At 34.1% G+C, this 18,635-nt stretch overlaps 1 protein-coding gene across 2 annotated transcripts in view; it reads right to left on the reverse strand.

Annotated features, from left to right (window-relative positions):
• The window catches only part of RASA1 (RAS p21 protein activator 1), a 114,974-nt gene that overhangs the window by 62,711 nt on the left and 33,628 nt on the right, over positions 1 to 18,635 (reverse strand). For both annotated transcript variants that reach the window (XM_044662901.1, XM_044662909.1), the window contains 2 exons: positions 2,403 to 2,555; positions 762 to 897 (listed from right to left, as the gene is read on the reverse strand). In XM_044662901.1, coding sequence (XP_044518836.1) covers positions 762 to 897; positions 2,403 to 2,555 — 289 coding nt within the window. The remainder of the gene's footprint in view (positions 1 to 761; positions 898 to 2,402; positions 2,556 to 18,635) is intronic.

Genomic DNA, 18,635 nt, shown 5'->3' on the forward strand with positions numbered 1-18,635 from the left:
CTCATCTGTCAGTCTGTTTCTAAGGAGCAACTCTTCCAAAGTTTCATTGTACTATATCCTACTCATTGTATTCGTCAGATTAGGAATAATATTGCACAGCCGGATAGAACATTTCAGGGGGCCGCATCTGGCTCATCAGTTCATTAAAAAATTATTAGGTTTTGCATCCCTTTTCTGCACATATAAATTAAGTTTTTGCTGATATGATAAACTCCCCTTTTTTGGCATAGGTAATGTGAGGTAGTAGAATGAGACCTAGACTTGGCATCTGTGATTAAAGTTCCAACATTAAAATTTATTTAGTATATCATTCTAGACTAGTCATTCCATTTCTCTAAGCTTACATTTCCAATGTCAGTGATAAAATGAAGCTAAATAGGTGACTGCTAAAAAGTCTCTTTCAATTCAAATTCTATGGATCTAACATTTGAGGTTTAAATACAAATATATAATTAATACATTAACAATTAAAGAAAATCCCCAAATTGTTAAAAAATAATGAAATATATTTAATTTTGGCAGTACATGGAATATAAATTATTTCTTAATGATTCACAGGTCCTTGGAGTCTCAAAGTATCTCACATTTATCATTATAAACAAAAGTGATCATAAGTACAAATAAGAATTTCATCTTGTTGCTCTAATGTTACTAGCAAGAAAAGGTTTTATAATATACTCAACAGAAGCTGAAATCTATAATCTTTTATGTTTTGTCAACTAATCAAGTTTTGATAATTTGTATTCTAAAGTTTTACTTGCCTCAGGAGGTGCTACTGGATAAAGCAATTTTTCTCCTTTAAGCAAACAAGACACATGACTGTAATAACCGATTAGATCTGATAATGAAGAAAATCGCCTTCCGCCAATGTAATAATCTCCACACATAGCAATAATCCTGTTTGTAAAGCCAAAAAGAATCAAATATAGTATATTAAGAAATTAATAGATTAATATACTTAACACAATTATGAAAACTAAATAGCAAAAATAAACTATTTTTATAATTCATTTTAATGATTTTTAGAAAATCATTAATTTTCATTATTAAAATTATTACTCATTTCCTCACACACTAATTTTGGAAGTATTAATTTTTGTTAAACAAATTGCACAACATATGGTTAATGTTAGTACACCAACCAAAATAAATAATTCATTAAAATATTTGAAACTCTTTAATAAAATAGCTGTTCCTTCATTTCTCACCCTTTCCTTTGGATTTATAATGTAAAACATTCTTTCTTTTAATTGGGTCATGGAAACATGTAAGCAAACTTAGATGCAAATATAATAGACGCTAATAAATTTAAAAAAATGTTAAATGAGGAATGGTTTATATTATTCAAACTTATTTTAAGTTTTATAATTTTAGCTACCCTATTTCAATATCAGAAATTATCTGCCTTAGGGATACCTTATTCTTCCCTCAAACTTAAAAACAGCTAAAATATCTAAATAAGAATACAAAATAGAATATTTGAACCTGACCACTGAAAAGTTGTAACTTTTTGAGGAAATGTATAAAGTAAATAAGTAAGAGAAGAGGAGATGTGAGTGTGGTGTGTAGTGTAACATTTTTATTTGAAAGGTTTTTTTTGTTTTAAACCTAAATAGCTTGATGAACTAATTTTTTCTCTCTTTTTAAAAACCCTTCACCCCCTTCTATTTTATAATCAAATTGGTTGCAAGACAGAAGAGTGGCAGGGACTAGGCAATCGAGTTAAGTGCCTTACCCAGAGTCACATAGTTAGAAAGTATCTGAAGCCAGCATTGAGCCTAGGACCTCCAGGCTCCAGGCCTAGCTCTTTATCCACTAAACCAATAAAAATTATATAGTTATCCTATATAATCTAACTCAAGCTTTAACACTCAAGAAGGATTCTTTGCATCAGTAATATGAAATGTTTTAGATAATCTCAATAAATGCTTAGTCAACAGCATTTTAAAACAGAAGAAATAGGGGGCAGTTGGGTAGCTCAGTAGATTGAGAGCCAGGCCTAGAGAAAGGAGATCCTAGGTTCAAATCTGGCCTCAGACACTTCCCAGCTGTGTGACCCTGAGCAAGTCACTTAACCCCCATTGTCTAGCCCTTACCACTTTTCTGCCTTAGAACCAATTCATAGTATTGATTCCAAGACAGAAGGGCTCTTAAAAAGTAAATTAATTAAATTAAAATAAAATAAAATAAAATACATAAAACAGAAGAAATAAACTGAATATGCACTACTACTCTTTACTATGTCTTGGTGACTAAATCATTTGCACTAAAAGTAAATTAATAATGTAAATACTATTTAGCTTATAAACTTATAATCTCACAAAAAATGGGATTTCAGAACATATCTACATTTTAAACATAAATAGTAAACCATGATATTTTATACAGCAGCAAAAACTTACCTAAAATGATTGACAACATTTGTTTTGCTAAGGAATGAAAGCACAAAGGATCCTGGCCTCCTATCACTCTCTCGTATTAAGTAACTGCCAGGTTTCCCTGCTTGACGGAGGCGTTCTTCTGCTATAGTTCGATCAAGTTTTCCATGATACCATCTAGGAAAAACAGAAGAATTTAAGAAACTGCAATGATAAAAAAGGCAAATATGAAGACAACATTGCTAGTTTGGAGGGAAGAAATAAATGTTTTAAATATCCATATTTTATTTTCAACTTTTCCAGTAACTAATTTTGACCCTGAACAAATTACATAAAAACTTAACTAAAATGTATTTTGTAGAATTGCAGGGGCCTAATCACAGGCTAATCCTACTCCTGACTGGCATGGAAACTTTGATCTGTTCTGTTTCTGACACAGGCAGATTCATCTCTCCTTAAGCAAACAGGAACTTATTAGAGACATAGTCCATTGTGGCACCCAATTCCCAAATTCAAGAGATACCTCAGCCTTAACCTCTCAGGTAGCTAGAATTTTAAAGGCTTCTACATCACATCCAACATATCAGAAGTTTTTCCCTTCTGTGTTCTCTAGTTAAATCTTTAATTCAAAGTTTTAATCATAATATCTAAACTATTACACCAATCTTGCCAAGTCACCCATCTCTTGAATAATATACTTTAAAATACTGGATACATTTATCATAATGACAGTCTATGCTGAATAGGAAAATGGGAGGGAAATGTTTGGACATCTTCTACTCACTATAGCAAACATTTGCCATGAAACATTTAAAAGTTTCAATTACTTTTGTAAATTCTTATAAGATTTATAAACATAGTTTAAAAACAACTACCTCACAATAATGATAGAACCAGATTGCCAACTGTATACTGTTATCAGAAATCAAGACCGTGCCACCCTAGTATTAAGGATAATTGATGAGGGCTACAATGGTGGGAATGATTTGTTATAGTGCTTACTATAGTGCTAACTTACAGATATTCTTAACCTAGGGCTTGTGAACTTTAAAAAAAAAATTGATAACAGTACTTTAAAATAATTGGTTTTCTTTATCCTTATCTTCAAAGGATAAAAGATTGAAGTACGTATGTATCTATATCTACATCTCCAGGCTACCTCAGTCTCATCTTACACCCTTACCCTAACACTATGAGTTATTTTCTCATTTCACAAACCCCAATAAAATAGGTATATGTCTTTTTTGTTGGCATTCCCTGATGCAATCCCAATTCCTCCCTGGAGAGGGAAAGGTTAAAAAAAGAGGCCTGGAAGAATAGGACATACTGGTAGCAAAGGCCATAGCTTTGGCCAGACTAAAACAACTACTTTTGACTTGTGTAATATATTATCAAACAACCTCTTTAAATCACATTTGGATCTTTTGGATAAAATCATGCTTTCAATAAAGAAATTCTGGGGGAAGGGGGGAACCTCAAGAGATCATTTGGTTTAACCTCTTCATTTTATAGACAAGGAAGAGACAGAATACAAATAGAATCCAAGATCTGACCCTCAGACTACAGTTCTCTCCCACTATTCTAAATTACTTCCTATTCCAACACTCAAAGATCCTTCTAAACCAAGAATCAATAAATATATCATGGAAAATATTATCAGGCTTACATGAAATTTAAAACTAGATGAATGAAGAAGATCAATGTAGCCAATAAGGGAAACTGGTATTTGGAGAGAATCAAATATCTAATACAAGTCCCAAAATTATAGATAGATGTTTAAGCCATATAAGGAATTAGCACAAATATATAATGAAGAGCCATTCTGCAAATAGATAAGTAGTAAAAGGTTATGAACAAGTTTTGAACTGAATTACATATTAACAAATGTATGAATGACTATTCCAAATCATTAATAATGAGAAGTACAAATTAAAACCCAGTAGTTCTCATCTCAAAACCATCAAACTAACAAAGCTGACAAAAGATGGGGTCAATAATAAAAATGCTTCCAGTACATGGAAGCAGATAACTAGCTCAGCAGATAGAGCTCTGGGCCTAGAGTCAGGAAAACCTGAGTTCAGATCTGGCCTCAGAAACTCACTAGCTATGACCCTGGGCAAGTCTTTTAACTTCTGATTGCCTTATTTCATTGAAAAAGGAATTCCAAAACATGCAGTATCTTTGCCAAGAAAATCCCAAACAAGATTATGAAAAGTCCAGCACAACTGAGTGACTAAAAAAACAGCAACAATAGCAACACTAGTGCATGTCTTATGGAGCTGTGAATTGAATCAACTATTCTGGAAAGCAATTTTGAATTATATTTTTAAAAGTGAATGGGGGCAGCTGGGTAGCTCAGTGGAGTGAGAGTCAGGCCTAGAGACAGGAGGTCCTAGGTTCAAACCCGGCCTCGGCCACTTCCCAGCTGTGTGACCCTGGGCAAGTCACTTGACCCCCATTGCCCACCCTTACCAATCTTCCACCTATGAGACAATACAGCGAAGTACAAGGGTTAAAAAAAAAAAAAAAGTGAATGATATATAACTCAAGAGGGACAAAGACAGCACTTTCTTTGTGGTAGCAAAGAGTGAAAGACAAAGATGGTGAGACAAACTAGAATACAAGAACATAATAGAATATTATCCTATAAGAAAGTATGAAAATGAAGAGTTCAATGACGTATATGGACATAAGAACTGGTACAACATGAAATCAGCAGAACCAGTAAAAATATACACAATTACAATATTATAAATAAAAGGAACCATAAATTTAAACTCAGAGGGATAAAATGAAACTTAGAAAAAGAGGTTAAAAAATATATCTCCTTTTTTCTTTGGTTGATTTCCTGAAGGAAAAGGAAAACAGGCAGGAAAGGCTAGAACAGGGAAAAGAATGGGCTTTAAAAACAAACAGCATAAAGAAAAATGTTAGTAATGGCAAATGTAGAAAATATAAATAAATATACAAGATAGCTATATAAATGTTTCTACTTTTCTTAGTGCTTTAAGGGAAATACAAATAATGCATTACAAAAAGTTGCTGTATTTTACCTTGGGCTGATCAATTTTACACTTATGGTCCAGGAACTTTGATTAGCACAAAGAATTTGAATATGAAAAAGCAAAAACCATCTTAGCTCTTTGTGATCTCACTGTCAAATGAGGGAGTCAACTTGCTAACAACAACTATGTTCAAACAAGATACATGCAGGAAGTGAAGGAACTAATGTTAAAGAAGACTGGAAAAGGGCTCTTTTAGAGGAAGCTAGAGAAGCCAAGAGGTAAAAGTGAGTGTTCTGGGTACAGGGTTCAACCAGAGAAAAGGCTCTGTCAAGATATGGAGTATCCTATGAAAGAAAAGATGAAGGAAACAAACACTGGTTTGTACAGTATCCAGAAGTGTAATTACTCTGAAAAGGTAAGAAGGAGTCAGGTTGAAAGAATAGTTTAAAACCAGAAGATTGTATATTTGATCCCAGAGGTAAAAGTGATTAAGATAATGTAGTCAGATCTGTGCTTTAGAAAATTCATTTGATACTTGAATGGAGTATGGATTAGAGCAGGAAGACACTTAAGGCAGAGGAGCTCAAGCAGTAGGCTATTTCAATAGTCCTGGAATAAGACAATGGGGTAATATGTTGAGATGACTTTACAATTAATTGGTCTGGGGGCAGGGCAGGGAGAAAATGAAAATTCAAGGATTACATCTTGATTGAATATCTGAATGACTTATGACAGGGGTCGGCAACGTATGGCTCCCAAGACATATCGGGCTCTTTTGAGGGCCAGATATGGCTCTTTCTGCAGGAGCCATAAAGTCAATTTTTCTCAGGCGCTGTTACAGGAGCACGCACTTGTGAGCACTGTAAGGCTCTCACGAAATTACATTTTAAAAAATGTGGCGTTTATGGCTCTCACGGTCAAAAAGGTTGCCGACCCCTGACTTACAAGAATGGTAGTAACCTCAACAGTAATAAGAAAATTAGGAAGGAAAGACTTGGGAGAAAAGATAAGTTCAATTTTGAATTTATCAAGTTTAAGATGTTTCTAAGAATCCAAATCATTCCCCAACTGATAAATGGTCAAAAGGATATGAACAGGCAGTTTTCAGATGAAATCAAAGCTTTCAATAATCACATGAAAAAATGTTCTAAATTCCTCTTGATTAGAGAAATTAAAACAATTCTGAGGAACCACCTCACATCTATAAGAGTGGCCAATATGACAGTAAAGGAAAATGATAAATGTTGGAGAGAATATGACACTAATGCATTGCTAGTGAAGTTGTGAACTGATCCAACCATTCTGGAGGGCAATTTGGAATTATGCCCAAAGGGCTATAAAAGGATGCATATCTTTTGATTCAAAAATACTACTACTGGGTCTATACCCCAAAGAGATATTAAAAAAAAAATTGGAAAGGACCTGTTTGTACAAATATATATATATAGCTACTCTTTGTGAGGGCAAAGAATTGGAAACTAAAGGAATGTTCCTCAATTACGGAATGGCTGAACAAATTGTTATATGACGGTGATGGAATACTATTGTGCTTTAAGTAATGATGAACAGGCTATTTCAGAAAAAGCTAGAAAAGTCTATGTAAACTAATGCAGAGTTTAATAAGCAGAACCAGGAGAACATTATCCACAGTAAATGCAATATTGTGGAACAATCAAATATGATAGACTTTGCTACAAACAGCAATACAGTAATCCAGGACAATTCTGAGTTTTGACTGATGAAAAAGGATTCTTTCCAACTCCAGAGAAAGAAATACTGGAGTAGGAATGCAGATGAAAACATGATTTATTATTTGTTTACTTGAGCATATGTTTTGGGGTTTTGGTTCTGGAAGATTATTTTCTTACAAAAATGAATAATATAGAAATGTGTTTTGCGTGAAAATACATGTATAACCCAGATTGAGTTGCTTGTAAGCTCTAAGAGGGGGGAGAGAGGCAATACAGATCATATAACTTTGGAAAACTTATGTGGATATTTGTTATTAAAATTAAAAATAAAAAAAGGAAAAAAGTTTAAAATGTTTATAAGACATTCAGTTCATCAATTAAAAAACATTTTTCTTTTTAAAGTTTTGGGGGCAAGATCAAAAGGAGGAGAATACACAGTTGGTAATCATAACTGTGAATGTAAATGGGATGAACTCACCCACAAAACAGAAGCAGATAGGACAGTGGATTAAAAGCCAAAATTCTACCATTTGTTGTTTACAAGAAACACATGAGAGGCAGGAAGACACACACAGAGTGAAGATAAAGGGCTAGACCAGAATTTATTGTGTATCACCTGAAGTTAAAAAAAAAGCAGGAGTAGCAATCATGATCTCAGACAAAGCTAAAGCAAAAGTAGATCTAATTAAAAGTGATAAGAAAGGAAATTACAATTTGATAAATGGTACAATGGAAAATAAAGTAATATCAGTAACTAAACATATATGCATCAAATAGTAAAGACACCAAATTTTAAAAGGAGAAATTAAATGAGCTTCAGGAGGAAATAGAGGGTAAAACTATACTAGTGGGAGACCTCAACTTCCCCCTTTCAGACGAATCAAATCAAAAAAATAAACAAGAAAGAAGTAAAGGAAGTGATAAGTTAAAACTAATAGATCTCTGAAGAAAACTGAATGAGAACAAAAAGGAATTTACCTTCTCCTCAGCATCAAATGACACCTACACAAAAACTGACCATGTATTGGGGCATAAAAATTTCACAACCAACTGTGGAAAAGGAAAAATAAGAAATTCATCCTTTTTAGATCATAATGTAATAAAAATTACAATCAATAACTATCCATGGAAAGACAAATCAAAAATTACTTGGAAACTAAATAAATCAAATGCTAAAAAAGGGACAAAGCCAAAGAATAAATTACAGAAATAATCAATAATTTCATTAAGGGGAATGACAATGAGGAGACGATATATCAAAATTTATGGGATATTGCCAAGTAGTTCTTAGGGGAAATTCTGTATCTCTAAATGCTTATTTCAATAAAATAGAGGAAAAAGCAGATCAATGAATTCAACATGTGCCTAAAGAAAGGAAGAAATTAAAAATTCCTAATTAAAAACTAAATTTTAAATCATAGAAATTCAAAGATAAATCAGTAAAATTGAAAGTAAGAGAACCATTGAATATTGAAATCAGGTTAGGAGTCCTTGGTTTTATGAAAAAGCAAACAGAGCACTGGTTGATTTGATTTAAAAAAAGAAATTAAAAAATCAAGTAATCAGTATCAAAAATGAAAAGAGTGAACTCACCATCAAAGAGGTAAATAAAGCAATCAATAGAAGCTATTTGACCCAATTATATGCCAATAAATCTGACAATCTATGGGAAATGGATATTTACATAAATTGTCCAGATTAAAGAAAAAGAAATAAAATATGTAAACAATCCAATCTCAGAAAAAGAAATTGAACAAGCCATCAATGAACTCTATAAAGGAAAAAAAAAAAAAGCCCAGGGCTAGATGGATTCACAAATGAATTTTATCAAAAAATTAATCCTAATATTATCTAAACTATTTGAAAAAATAGGCAGAGAAGGAATCCTATCAAATTCTTCTTACTACATAAATATAGTACTGTTTCCTGAGCCAGAAAAAGCAAAAACAGAGAAAGAAAATTATAGGCCAATTTCATTAATGAATATGGTTGCAAATTTTTAAAATAAAATACTAACAAGGAGACTAGAGCAAAATATCACAAGGATCACTCACTATGACCAGGTGGAATTTATTCCAAGAATGCAGGGTTGATTTAATATTGGGAAAACTATCAGCACAACTGATGATTTCAATAACCAAACCTACAGAAATCACATTATTATCTCAATAGATGCACCAAAAGCTTTCAACAAACTACAACTCCCATTCCTATTAAAAACACAAGAAAACAGAGGAATAAATGGGCCTTTCCCATAATAAGTAGTATCTACCTAAAGCCATTAGCAAGTAACATCTACAAGAGTTAAGTTAGAAACTTTCCTAATAAGATCAGTGTTGTGAAGCAAAGATGCCCATTATCATTACTCTAATTTTATATCATATAAGAAATGTTAGCTCTAGCAATGAAAAAAGAAAAAAAATTAAAAGTAGTCAATGAGAACTAAACTACCACTCCTTGCAGATGATATGGTATAAGAGAATCCTAGAGAATCAACTAACCTAGTAGAAATAATAACTTTTAGTAAAGTTACAGGATACAAAATAAATCCACATAAGTCATCAGTATTTCTATATATTAGCAACAAAGTTAAGCAGCAAGAAATAGAGAAATTCCATTTAAAATAACTACTCCAAACAATATAAAATACCTGGGAACCTACTTACCAAGACAAACACAGGAATTATATCAACACAATTACAAAAAACTTTTCACACAAATAGTTAGATCTAAACAACCAAAAAATATTAATTGTTCATGTGTAGAAGGCCAAATTAATATAATAAAAATGACAATTCTACCTAAATTAATTCACTTATTCAGTGCCATACCAATCAAACTACCAAATAATTATTTTATATTACTAGAAAGAAATAATAAAATTCTTCTGGAAGAATAAAAGGACAAGAACATCAAGAAAATTAATGGGGAAAAAAATATGAAAAAAGGTGGCCATGGGCAACTGGGTAGCTCAGTGGATTGAGAGTCAGGCCTAGAGACGGGAGGTCCTAGGTTCAAATCCGTCCTCAGACACTTCCCAGCTGTGTGACTCTGGGCAAGTCACTTGACCCTCATTGCCCATCCTTACCACTCTTCCACCTAGGAGCCAATACATAGAAGTTAAGGGTTTAAAAAAAAAAAAAAGAAAAAAGGTGGCCTAGCAGTACCAGATCTCAAACTGTACTATAAAGCAGTAATCATCAAAACAGTCTGGTACTGGGGCAGCTGGGTAGCTCAGTGGATTGAGAGCCAGGCCTAGAGATGGGAGGTCCTAGGTTCAAATACGGCCTCAGACACTTCCCAGTTAAAGGCTTAAAAAAAAATAAATAAATAAAAAGTCTGGTACTGGCTAAGAAATAGAATAGTAGATCAATGGAACAGATTGGATACACAATATAGAGGAGTAAAAAATAACCTTAGCAAACTAGTGTTTTATAAACCCAAAAACCCCAGCTTTGGGAATAAGAACTCACTATTTAACAAAAACTGCTGAGAAAACTGGAAAACAGTATGGCAGAAACTAGGTTTAAATCATTATCTCACAGTGCTGGTGAACCTTTTAGAGATAGAATGCTATGCCCCACACCCTACCTTTACCACCCCCCCTTATCCCAGACAGGGGAGTGAGGAAGCACTCCCATTGGACTGCTGGGCAGAGGAGCAAGTAATTAGAGGCTGGTGTAGAGAAGGGGGAGGATAGTGGTCCCAGCGCTCCACTCCCCTCCAGCTATGTGCCACACTGTGAGCTATGCTCCTCTAAAACCTAGCTCCTCTCCAACTCCACTACAGGAATCACCTTCACCATAGACTCAATAGGCTTGTTTGTGCTGAGCCCTCATGAAGAATGTGAGCCTTCCCCCCCTTACACTGAACAGGGGAGGGAGGAGTGCTCCCATTGGCTGCTGGTCAGAGGGGTGGGGGGAGTGAGGAATGTCTTCAAAGGTATGGAGAGGGGGAGGGGAACAGCTCTACACCAAGTCTCTCTGGCTTTCTAGTACAAACTCTGGTGGGTGAGCGTAGACATGCCCACAAAGAGTGCTCTATGTGCCATATTTCACCATCAAGGTCCTACAATAAGGTTAAGGTCAAATGAGTATGAGATTTAGATATAAAAGGTGATACCATAAGTAAATTAGGGGAACATACAAAAGTTTAGCTACAGATCTATGAAGAAGAAATGAAATTTATGAATAAGATATAGAGAGCAGTATAAGATGTAAAAGGAATAATTTTGACTATATTAAATTACAAAGCTTTCATACAAACAAAACCAAAGTAAAGAGGACTAGAAGGGAAACAACAAGGGGCAGGGGGGAATTTTATAAAAAGTTTCTATGACATAGTTCTCCAAGTCAAATTTATAAGAATACTAGCAATTCCCCAATTGACGAATGGTCAATTGATATGCACAAGCAATTTTCAGATGAAGAAATCAAAGCTATCAATAAATTTATGAAAAAAAAGTTCTAAATCACTTTATTAGAGAAATGCAAATTAAAACAAACGACACTGAGGTGCTATCTCATACCTCTCAGACAGGCCAATATGACAGAAAGGGAAAGTGACAAATGTTAAGAGGGGATGTGGCAAAACTGGGACACTAATGCATTGTTGGTGGAGTCATGAACTGATTCAACCATTCTGGAGGGAAATTTGAAACTATGCCCCAAGGGCCATAAAATTAAGCATACTCTTTGATACTATAATACCACTACTGGGTCTATATCCCAAAGAGATCATAAAAAAGGGGAAAGGACCTACTTGTACAAAAAACATTTCTCTTTTTGTTATTGCAAAGAATTGGAAATTGAAGGAAAGTCCATTGATTGGGGAATGGCTGAACAAACTGTGGTATATCTGGTGATGGAATAATTTGCTATAAAAGATGATAAGTAGGATGATTTTAGAAAGAGCTGGAAAGATCTACATGAACTGATGCAGAGTTAATAAATAAGCATAACAAGAACACTGTCAACAGTAACAGCAATATTGTATAATGACCAACTGAAAATTTGACAACTCTCAGCAATACAATGATATAGGTCAATTCTGAAGGATATATGAAGGGGAATGCTATCCACCTTCAGAGAAAGAACTGTTGGAGTCAAATGCATATCAAAGCATAATCCATCTTTCACATCAGCACTATTTATGGTTTTATTTGGGGATTTTGGTTTTGCATGAGTGTGCTCTTACAACAATGACCAATATGAAAGTGTTTCTGTATGAGAATACATTTATAGCCCAGATCAAATTGTTTACCATCTCCAATGTAGTGCAAAAGGGTGCATATTAGCCCTGCAAAGCCTTACTGCAGAGTTTGAGAGTTGAAAAGGGTTTAGAATCCTGAGGTGAGTCAGTTGACCCTGGAGACTCAATGAGAGTAGAAGGGTCAACTGAGCTCTATCTTTGGAATGAAAACCTGGCCTATGTTCTGCAGCTTTTCTCTTAAAATTTGTTAGCTTAACTATTTCCTTTGGATCTCCCTAACCTCCCCTATTCCCAATCATCATTTTCCTTCCTAAATTTCTGTGAGTTTTTGAAAGGAGGGTGGATCTGGGTGGTAGCTTTCAAACTTGGTAAATTTAGTTTCCCAGTAGTCAAATAGAGCTTACCCTTGTTACAAATTATCTCTTGAATCATTCTATCAAACTTTCCTAACCCTATAGGCTACAAAATGTATTGGGGCTGAGTTAGGCAGGTCCTTTCTCAGTCTCACATTCCTGTCTCCCTCCCCCACCTGAAGCTTTCTCTAGGCGGCTGTTAGTTACCTTGTATCCCTCCATCCCTTCCAATCAACCCTAAAACTCAATAAACCCTGTTTGTCACTTAATCAAACCTTTGGCTAGTTCATTAGTTGATTGATAAGAGAGGGAAAAGGGGAGAAAAGAATAATATTGTCTCTGGGTCCTGAAGGGAATTGGAGACGTCCATTTTGGAGGAAGTGTAATCTCAATACTTCCTCTGGACTCTTCCTTTGTGAACCTGAAAAACTGACTAGAAAGTCCTCTAGTCAGTTTCAAGCCATTCTTGGCTGGCCCTAACCTTTGTCTGTAGAAGTGGCCTTCCTACCTGGAGGGCTCAGTTTGTTTCCCTTCAGTGTCTTTGTCTCAAACCTGTGTCCCAGTCTGTGTCTCCCAGGTTGCAGCTGCCTGCCCAAAATACCTCATCCTCTCCTTTGCAACTCTATACCTCCATCTCTGTATTTATATTACCTAAACTCAGTCATTCTCTTACTTCTCCTACCACCTCAATTTACCACCTTTCCCCATTGTACCTTCCTTATCCACTTTACTGCCGTAGAGATCCACCAACCCCTATCCACAGTGCCTTATCCCTATTATCCACACTACCTTTAGTCCCTTACCTGCCTTATCCCCTATTACAACCTTACCTTTGCCTTAATTTCCCTATTACCTCTAGCCTAATCCCATATTTACAACCAGTTTATTACCCTACTAGATTAAATTCACATATAACACCAAGTGGAGGGAGGGAGATGGTTTTGGATCTTATAATTTTGGAAAATATCATGCTGAAAACATTAATTGCATGTATTTTGAAAAATAAAATCCTCCAATTAAAAAGTCAATTTTTATAAGCTTAAGAGATATAAGACAGAAAAGCCAATCATCACAAAAAAGTTACAAAGTGCATAAGAATGCCATTAAATACCTGGTCTCAAGACACTGTAAACCATAGTATACCATAGTAAAAGTTCTTCAAGTTTGAAAAAGGAAACTTTAGAGTTTACTGCCATGAAATACAATCAATTCCAAAACTCAAGTGAAAATAAATTCAGGAGTATTTATATAGCCCTATCTCCTTAAACCCCCATAACAAAATTTATTCATAGAGCTCTTATAATTTTCATATCTGGAAGACCTTGGAAAAGCAAAGTGCATTAAATGCTATATGTGGAATCTAGAAGACTCAAGTTCAAATGCTGCCCAAATACTATCTGTGTGACCATGGGTCAATCATTTAACCTCGCTGAGCTTCAGTTTCTGCTTCTATAAAACAGGGGGAGTTTTGAATTCATTATGTTCTGAATAGTTGCAGCTATTGTTTTAAATCTAGGATTTAAACTGTTTAAACCATAGCAGATGGAAAGTTTCCAACAATTCAAATTGAGCTGAAAGTCACATAAAGAATACCACTTCCAATGGCCTCAGATACTTCCAGTCACTGAACCCCAATTACCTACCCCTTTCCATTCTTCTGCCTTGAAACCAATAGTTATCAATTCTAAGGCAGAGATAAAGATTTTAAAAAATACTACTTCCAGTTGAGGTGAGGAATATCTTGTTTTAAAATAAAAAGTTATCTTTGCTTAGACCCATGAATTTTCTGTAAGGTTTAGTCTTAAAGCAGCTGTTCTATTCACTATTGAGATTTTAATATAATTAAACCACTTCATTTCCAGACTAATATTAGTTTCTTTTTATGCTAGAAGCTCAAAAGCCCTGAAGAAATAGAAAAAGCAAAATATGTCAACAATTATACTGCTACTAAACTATTCATTCTGCTAAGTGTGCACATTTGAATTTGATTCGGATGCCTCAAAGAATGTTCAAACATTTAATTTTCAATAGCTTTTTGGCTTTTGCAGGCTATACAGTAAATAAAAAGTGGCATTATCGCTCATTTAGCATTTAGAAATTATTTAATCACTTCTTTGTTTTATTTCTCATTTAAAAAAAATTGAAGCTTACTAAACAAGAAATGTTGAAAAATATATATGCCTAGAGGAGAAAAAAATTACAAAAATAAACCAGAAAAAGAACCTTATAAAAGTTTGTGTTCTATTATGTAATTTCCACAACACCAGAGACTGAAAATAATGGGGAAAAAAATCTATAAATGAAGTTAAGAGTTCAGGTAAATATGGCTTTTTAAACATCATATTTTGCCTAAAACTTATCTTAAAAGAACTTTACAGTAATACTTAAGAATTGCATTTCAAGTACAAAGGTATCAAAGAATAGGGACAAGATTTCAGGTTATTTAGCATGTAATATTTATAATTTATAATTGTAATTTATAATCTTACTAGAAAAAAATATTGACAGGCCACAGTCTTTATATCAGGGTGTAATTTTAGGGCATTTTACGAAGATCCTCTATAGTTATTAAATCGCTATTCGTTAACAATCTAAAAACTATACTAAGCAGAGATATTCAAGTCTTAGTTCTCAAAGTCATAAATGTGTGTCTCAAGGAATGTAACATAAATGAATCAATAATTCAAAAGCTCTCTATCCAATGCTTATAGAAATTATTCCAATATCTAATCCATCTATCTTGCAGGCTTATCTCATATTATTTACCCTATACTCTAGTCAAGTATAATCTAACAATTGTCAAATGACTTCTTATTCTCTAATCCTGTCCTATGCTTCTTCACCTAAGCATCTTTATTCATGCTATGCCATGCTCTTGGAATCCCTCTGTACCTTCCGCAACTTACACAAAGCCAAAATATCCATAAGCTACTTAAAGATAAAGATCAATTCTTCCCAGAATGAGAAATTCCATCCACAAAGCAGGCCCCAGCTTTTTATTATAAACACTAATTTGGCATTTAAAATGTGCCATTTTGTTATTATTTTTATCATTTTATTGAATATGCCTTGTCTTGCCAACTAAACTACCATAAAGTCTTAGAGGGAAGGGATCCTGTTTTTTTATTTTTTATTTTTTTGCAATCAAATATTTGCTGGCAATGACAAAAGATGGTTGTCTTGAGAAGAAAAATGGCAAGCACTTATGGCTTGGCAAGATGGTACAAAGTACCTCCATCCCCAATGACTTCTTATTTTTTTACTGTCTTAAAGATTTGCATATAATATGGAGGTGATACTCTTTCAACTAGTCATTACTTTTAACAACAGAAAATCCCAAAGCAACTGTGATGTATGAGAAGCTTTAATGAATGTGCATAACTGACCTTAGCTTTCTAAATGTTTTAAACAGAGCAGAAGTAAAATGTATGTTTGAAAAAAAAACTTGTTAGAGTATCACAATTTATATATGTACATCCTTCTGTGCATTGGTTCTGCAGACAACAAGCAAATGTAAATGGCACCAACACAATTTATTATATTTATATATGTGTATATATGTGTACACACACACACACACACAGACCACTCACAGAATAATATGGCACATATATGAAATACCATACTAGGTAGCATTTATAGTGCCATACCTTAGTTCCTCAAAAATAATTGCTGTTTGTTCCTGCCTAGCATTTTGTTTCTGGACAATATTGCCCCAAAGTCATGTTATGGAGAACATAATTCTTGATATCAATTTCAAATTCAACAAAACCAAATTATTTTCCCTGGAGAAAAAGATAGTGTCCTAGCAGAAAGACTGCTGGATTTGGAATCTGAGAACCTAAATTTGAAAGCTGTATCTGCCATGTAACTACCCTAGGTATCTTTGAACAACTTACCTAATCTTTTCAGTTATCTATATCTGTAAAATAGGAAGGTTGTGCAAGATGATCTTTGAGGTACCTCTATAGCTCTCTCTAAAATATATAATCCTATTTGCTGAGGTTTAATGACTAGAATTCTAGATAGTACTCCATTTGGATACATATCATGGTTAGAAGTTCTGCCTTTTGCTTTCTTCTAAGGAATATCAATTAATTTTATAACTATCAATCTCAAAAGGGTTCTTCACTTCTCTAGGACTCTGCCTTTGTCCCTGGTCCTGTTCAGTCTTTTATTGGCTACCTGCATGGGGTTATAGATGGTATTCTTATCAAGACTGAGTGATGAAGTTAAAACATGTAATATTTTAAAGCTTAGTTGTTATTTGGCAGAAATGATACTCTTGAACCTCGATTTTATTATTTTGGGGGGATTACTTTGCAAATGTTTAAAAAAAGCATACAGATTATTTCTCTAAAAGTCTATGAGATCCTTAAAATCAGAAACTATCTATCACTTTTGTCTTTGCAACCCTGTCACTTGGTATATGATATCAGAGGGAACAGGCTTGCATTGGTTTAAAGAGTGCTTGGATAGGCAAACCTGGCCTACTGAGGCAGGATTAAATCTTTTCCACAATCTACATAGGATTTAAGGTTTATAAGCAAAAGAAGTGCCTAGCGCACTGAGAGGTCCAAAGGTATAACCTGAACCCAAATCTCGCTGATTCTGAGGAAAGTTTACCATCCATCACGCCAAATATCTCTCTACATATTTTAGGTACCTTATTGAATGAGAGGTTCATCACAGGCAAGCCATTAAGACTCTAGGCTACTAATTTCATCAACTGTAAAAAAAAAAAAGTTGAACTAGATCAGAAAAGGGAGAGCACTAAATTGTAAGTATTCTTTTAGAAAAAATTTAATAACAAATTTCCATGTAAGTTTTCTGAAGTTATAAGATCCAAATTGTCTCCCCTCCTTTCTTCCCTTCCCCCCTTCCTGGAGCTGACAAGCAATTCAATCTGGGTTATACATGTACTATCAAGCAAAGCATTTCCATTTTATTCATTTTTGAAAGTGAATAATCTTACAAAACCAAAATCCTAAAACATATATCCAAATAAACAAGTGATAACTCATATGTTTTCATGTGAATTTCTATTCCAATAGTTCTTTCTCTGGAGGGGGTTAGCATTTTTTTCATAAGTCCCTTAGAATTGTCCTGGATCCTTGTATTGCTATTAGTAGAAAAGTTATCACAACTGACTGTTCCATAATATTACTGTTACTGTATACAATGTTTTCCTGTTGAATCTGGATTTTAAAACATCAGTATACAATATATTGTGAACAATAAAAAAAGGAAATCTATTGAGTTGCTTTTATTAAAAAAGGGTTTTATGTACAAAAGTCAAAGTCTCATTCTATACTCCTCTGATCCCATCTAATACAGCAAATTATGTTCAGTCCCAGGTGTCACTTTTTAGAATAGACAGGTTGTAAGGTATCTAGAAGTCAGTAACTAAGATGATGCAGAGATTCTAAATCTTGATATGAGGATCAATTGAATGAACTGATGTGTTTCCTAGAGAAAACAAAATGTGTTAAGCTGCAAATAATTTAAACATTAACATGTAAAAAAATTAATATACACAGCTCCCATTTTATGTAAGTGGACCTTTTCACAGACTGATTTTATTGAATCACAAATTTGCCCACTAACATTAAGAAGGGAGAGAAAGGGACAAAAATCCCGTGAAGGGAGAGAGCAAGCACAGAGTTCAAAGGCAAGTTGTATAATTGTCGAAAAAAAAAAAATTCCAAAAAATTTCAGGAAAAAAAGCTTGCTTGAATCCAGAAAATGAACTGTTTGAAGAAGAGGAAATGAAGATGCCCAAAGAAAACCTCAGAAATGAAGATGCCCAAAGAAGATCCAGCATGAACTTAAGGAGTATAAGTGATTGAATTGTAGGAGGTTGAACACAAGCATTTTTAATGAACTTGCATGCCAAAGGCCTAGCTAGCATTGTTTGTGTGTGTTCGTGTTCATGTTCGTGTTCGTTCGTTCTCTCTCTCTCTCTCTCTCTCTCTCTCTCTCTCTCTCTCTCTCTCT

Source organism: Gracilinanus agilis, chromosome 1, assembly GCF_016433145.1.
Source record: "Gracilinanus agilis isolate LMUSP501 chromosome 1, AgileGrace, whole genome shotgun sequence".
NCBI classification, from domain to species: Eukaryota; Metazoa; Chordata; class Mammalia; order Didelphimorphia; family Didelphidae; genus Gracilinanus; species Gracilinanus agilis.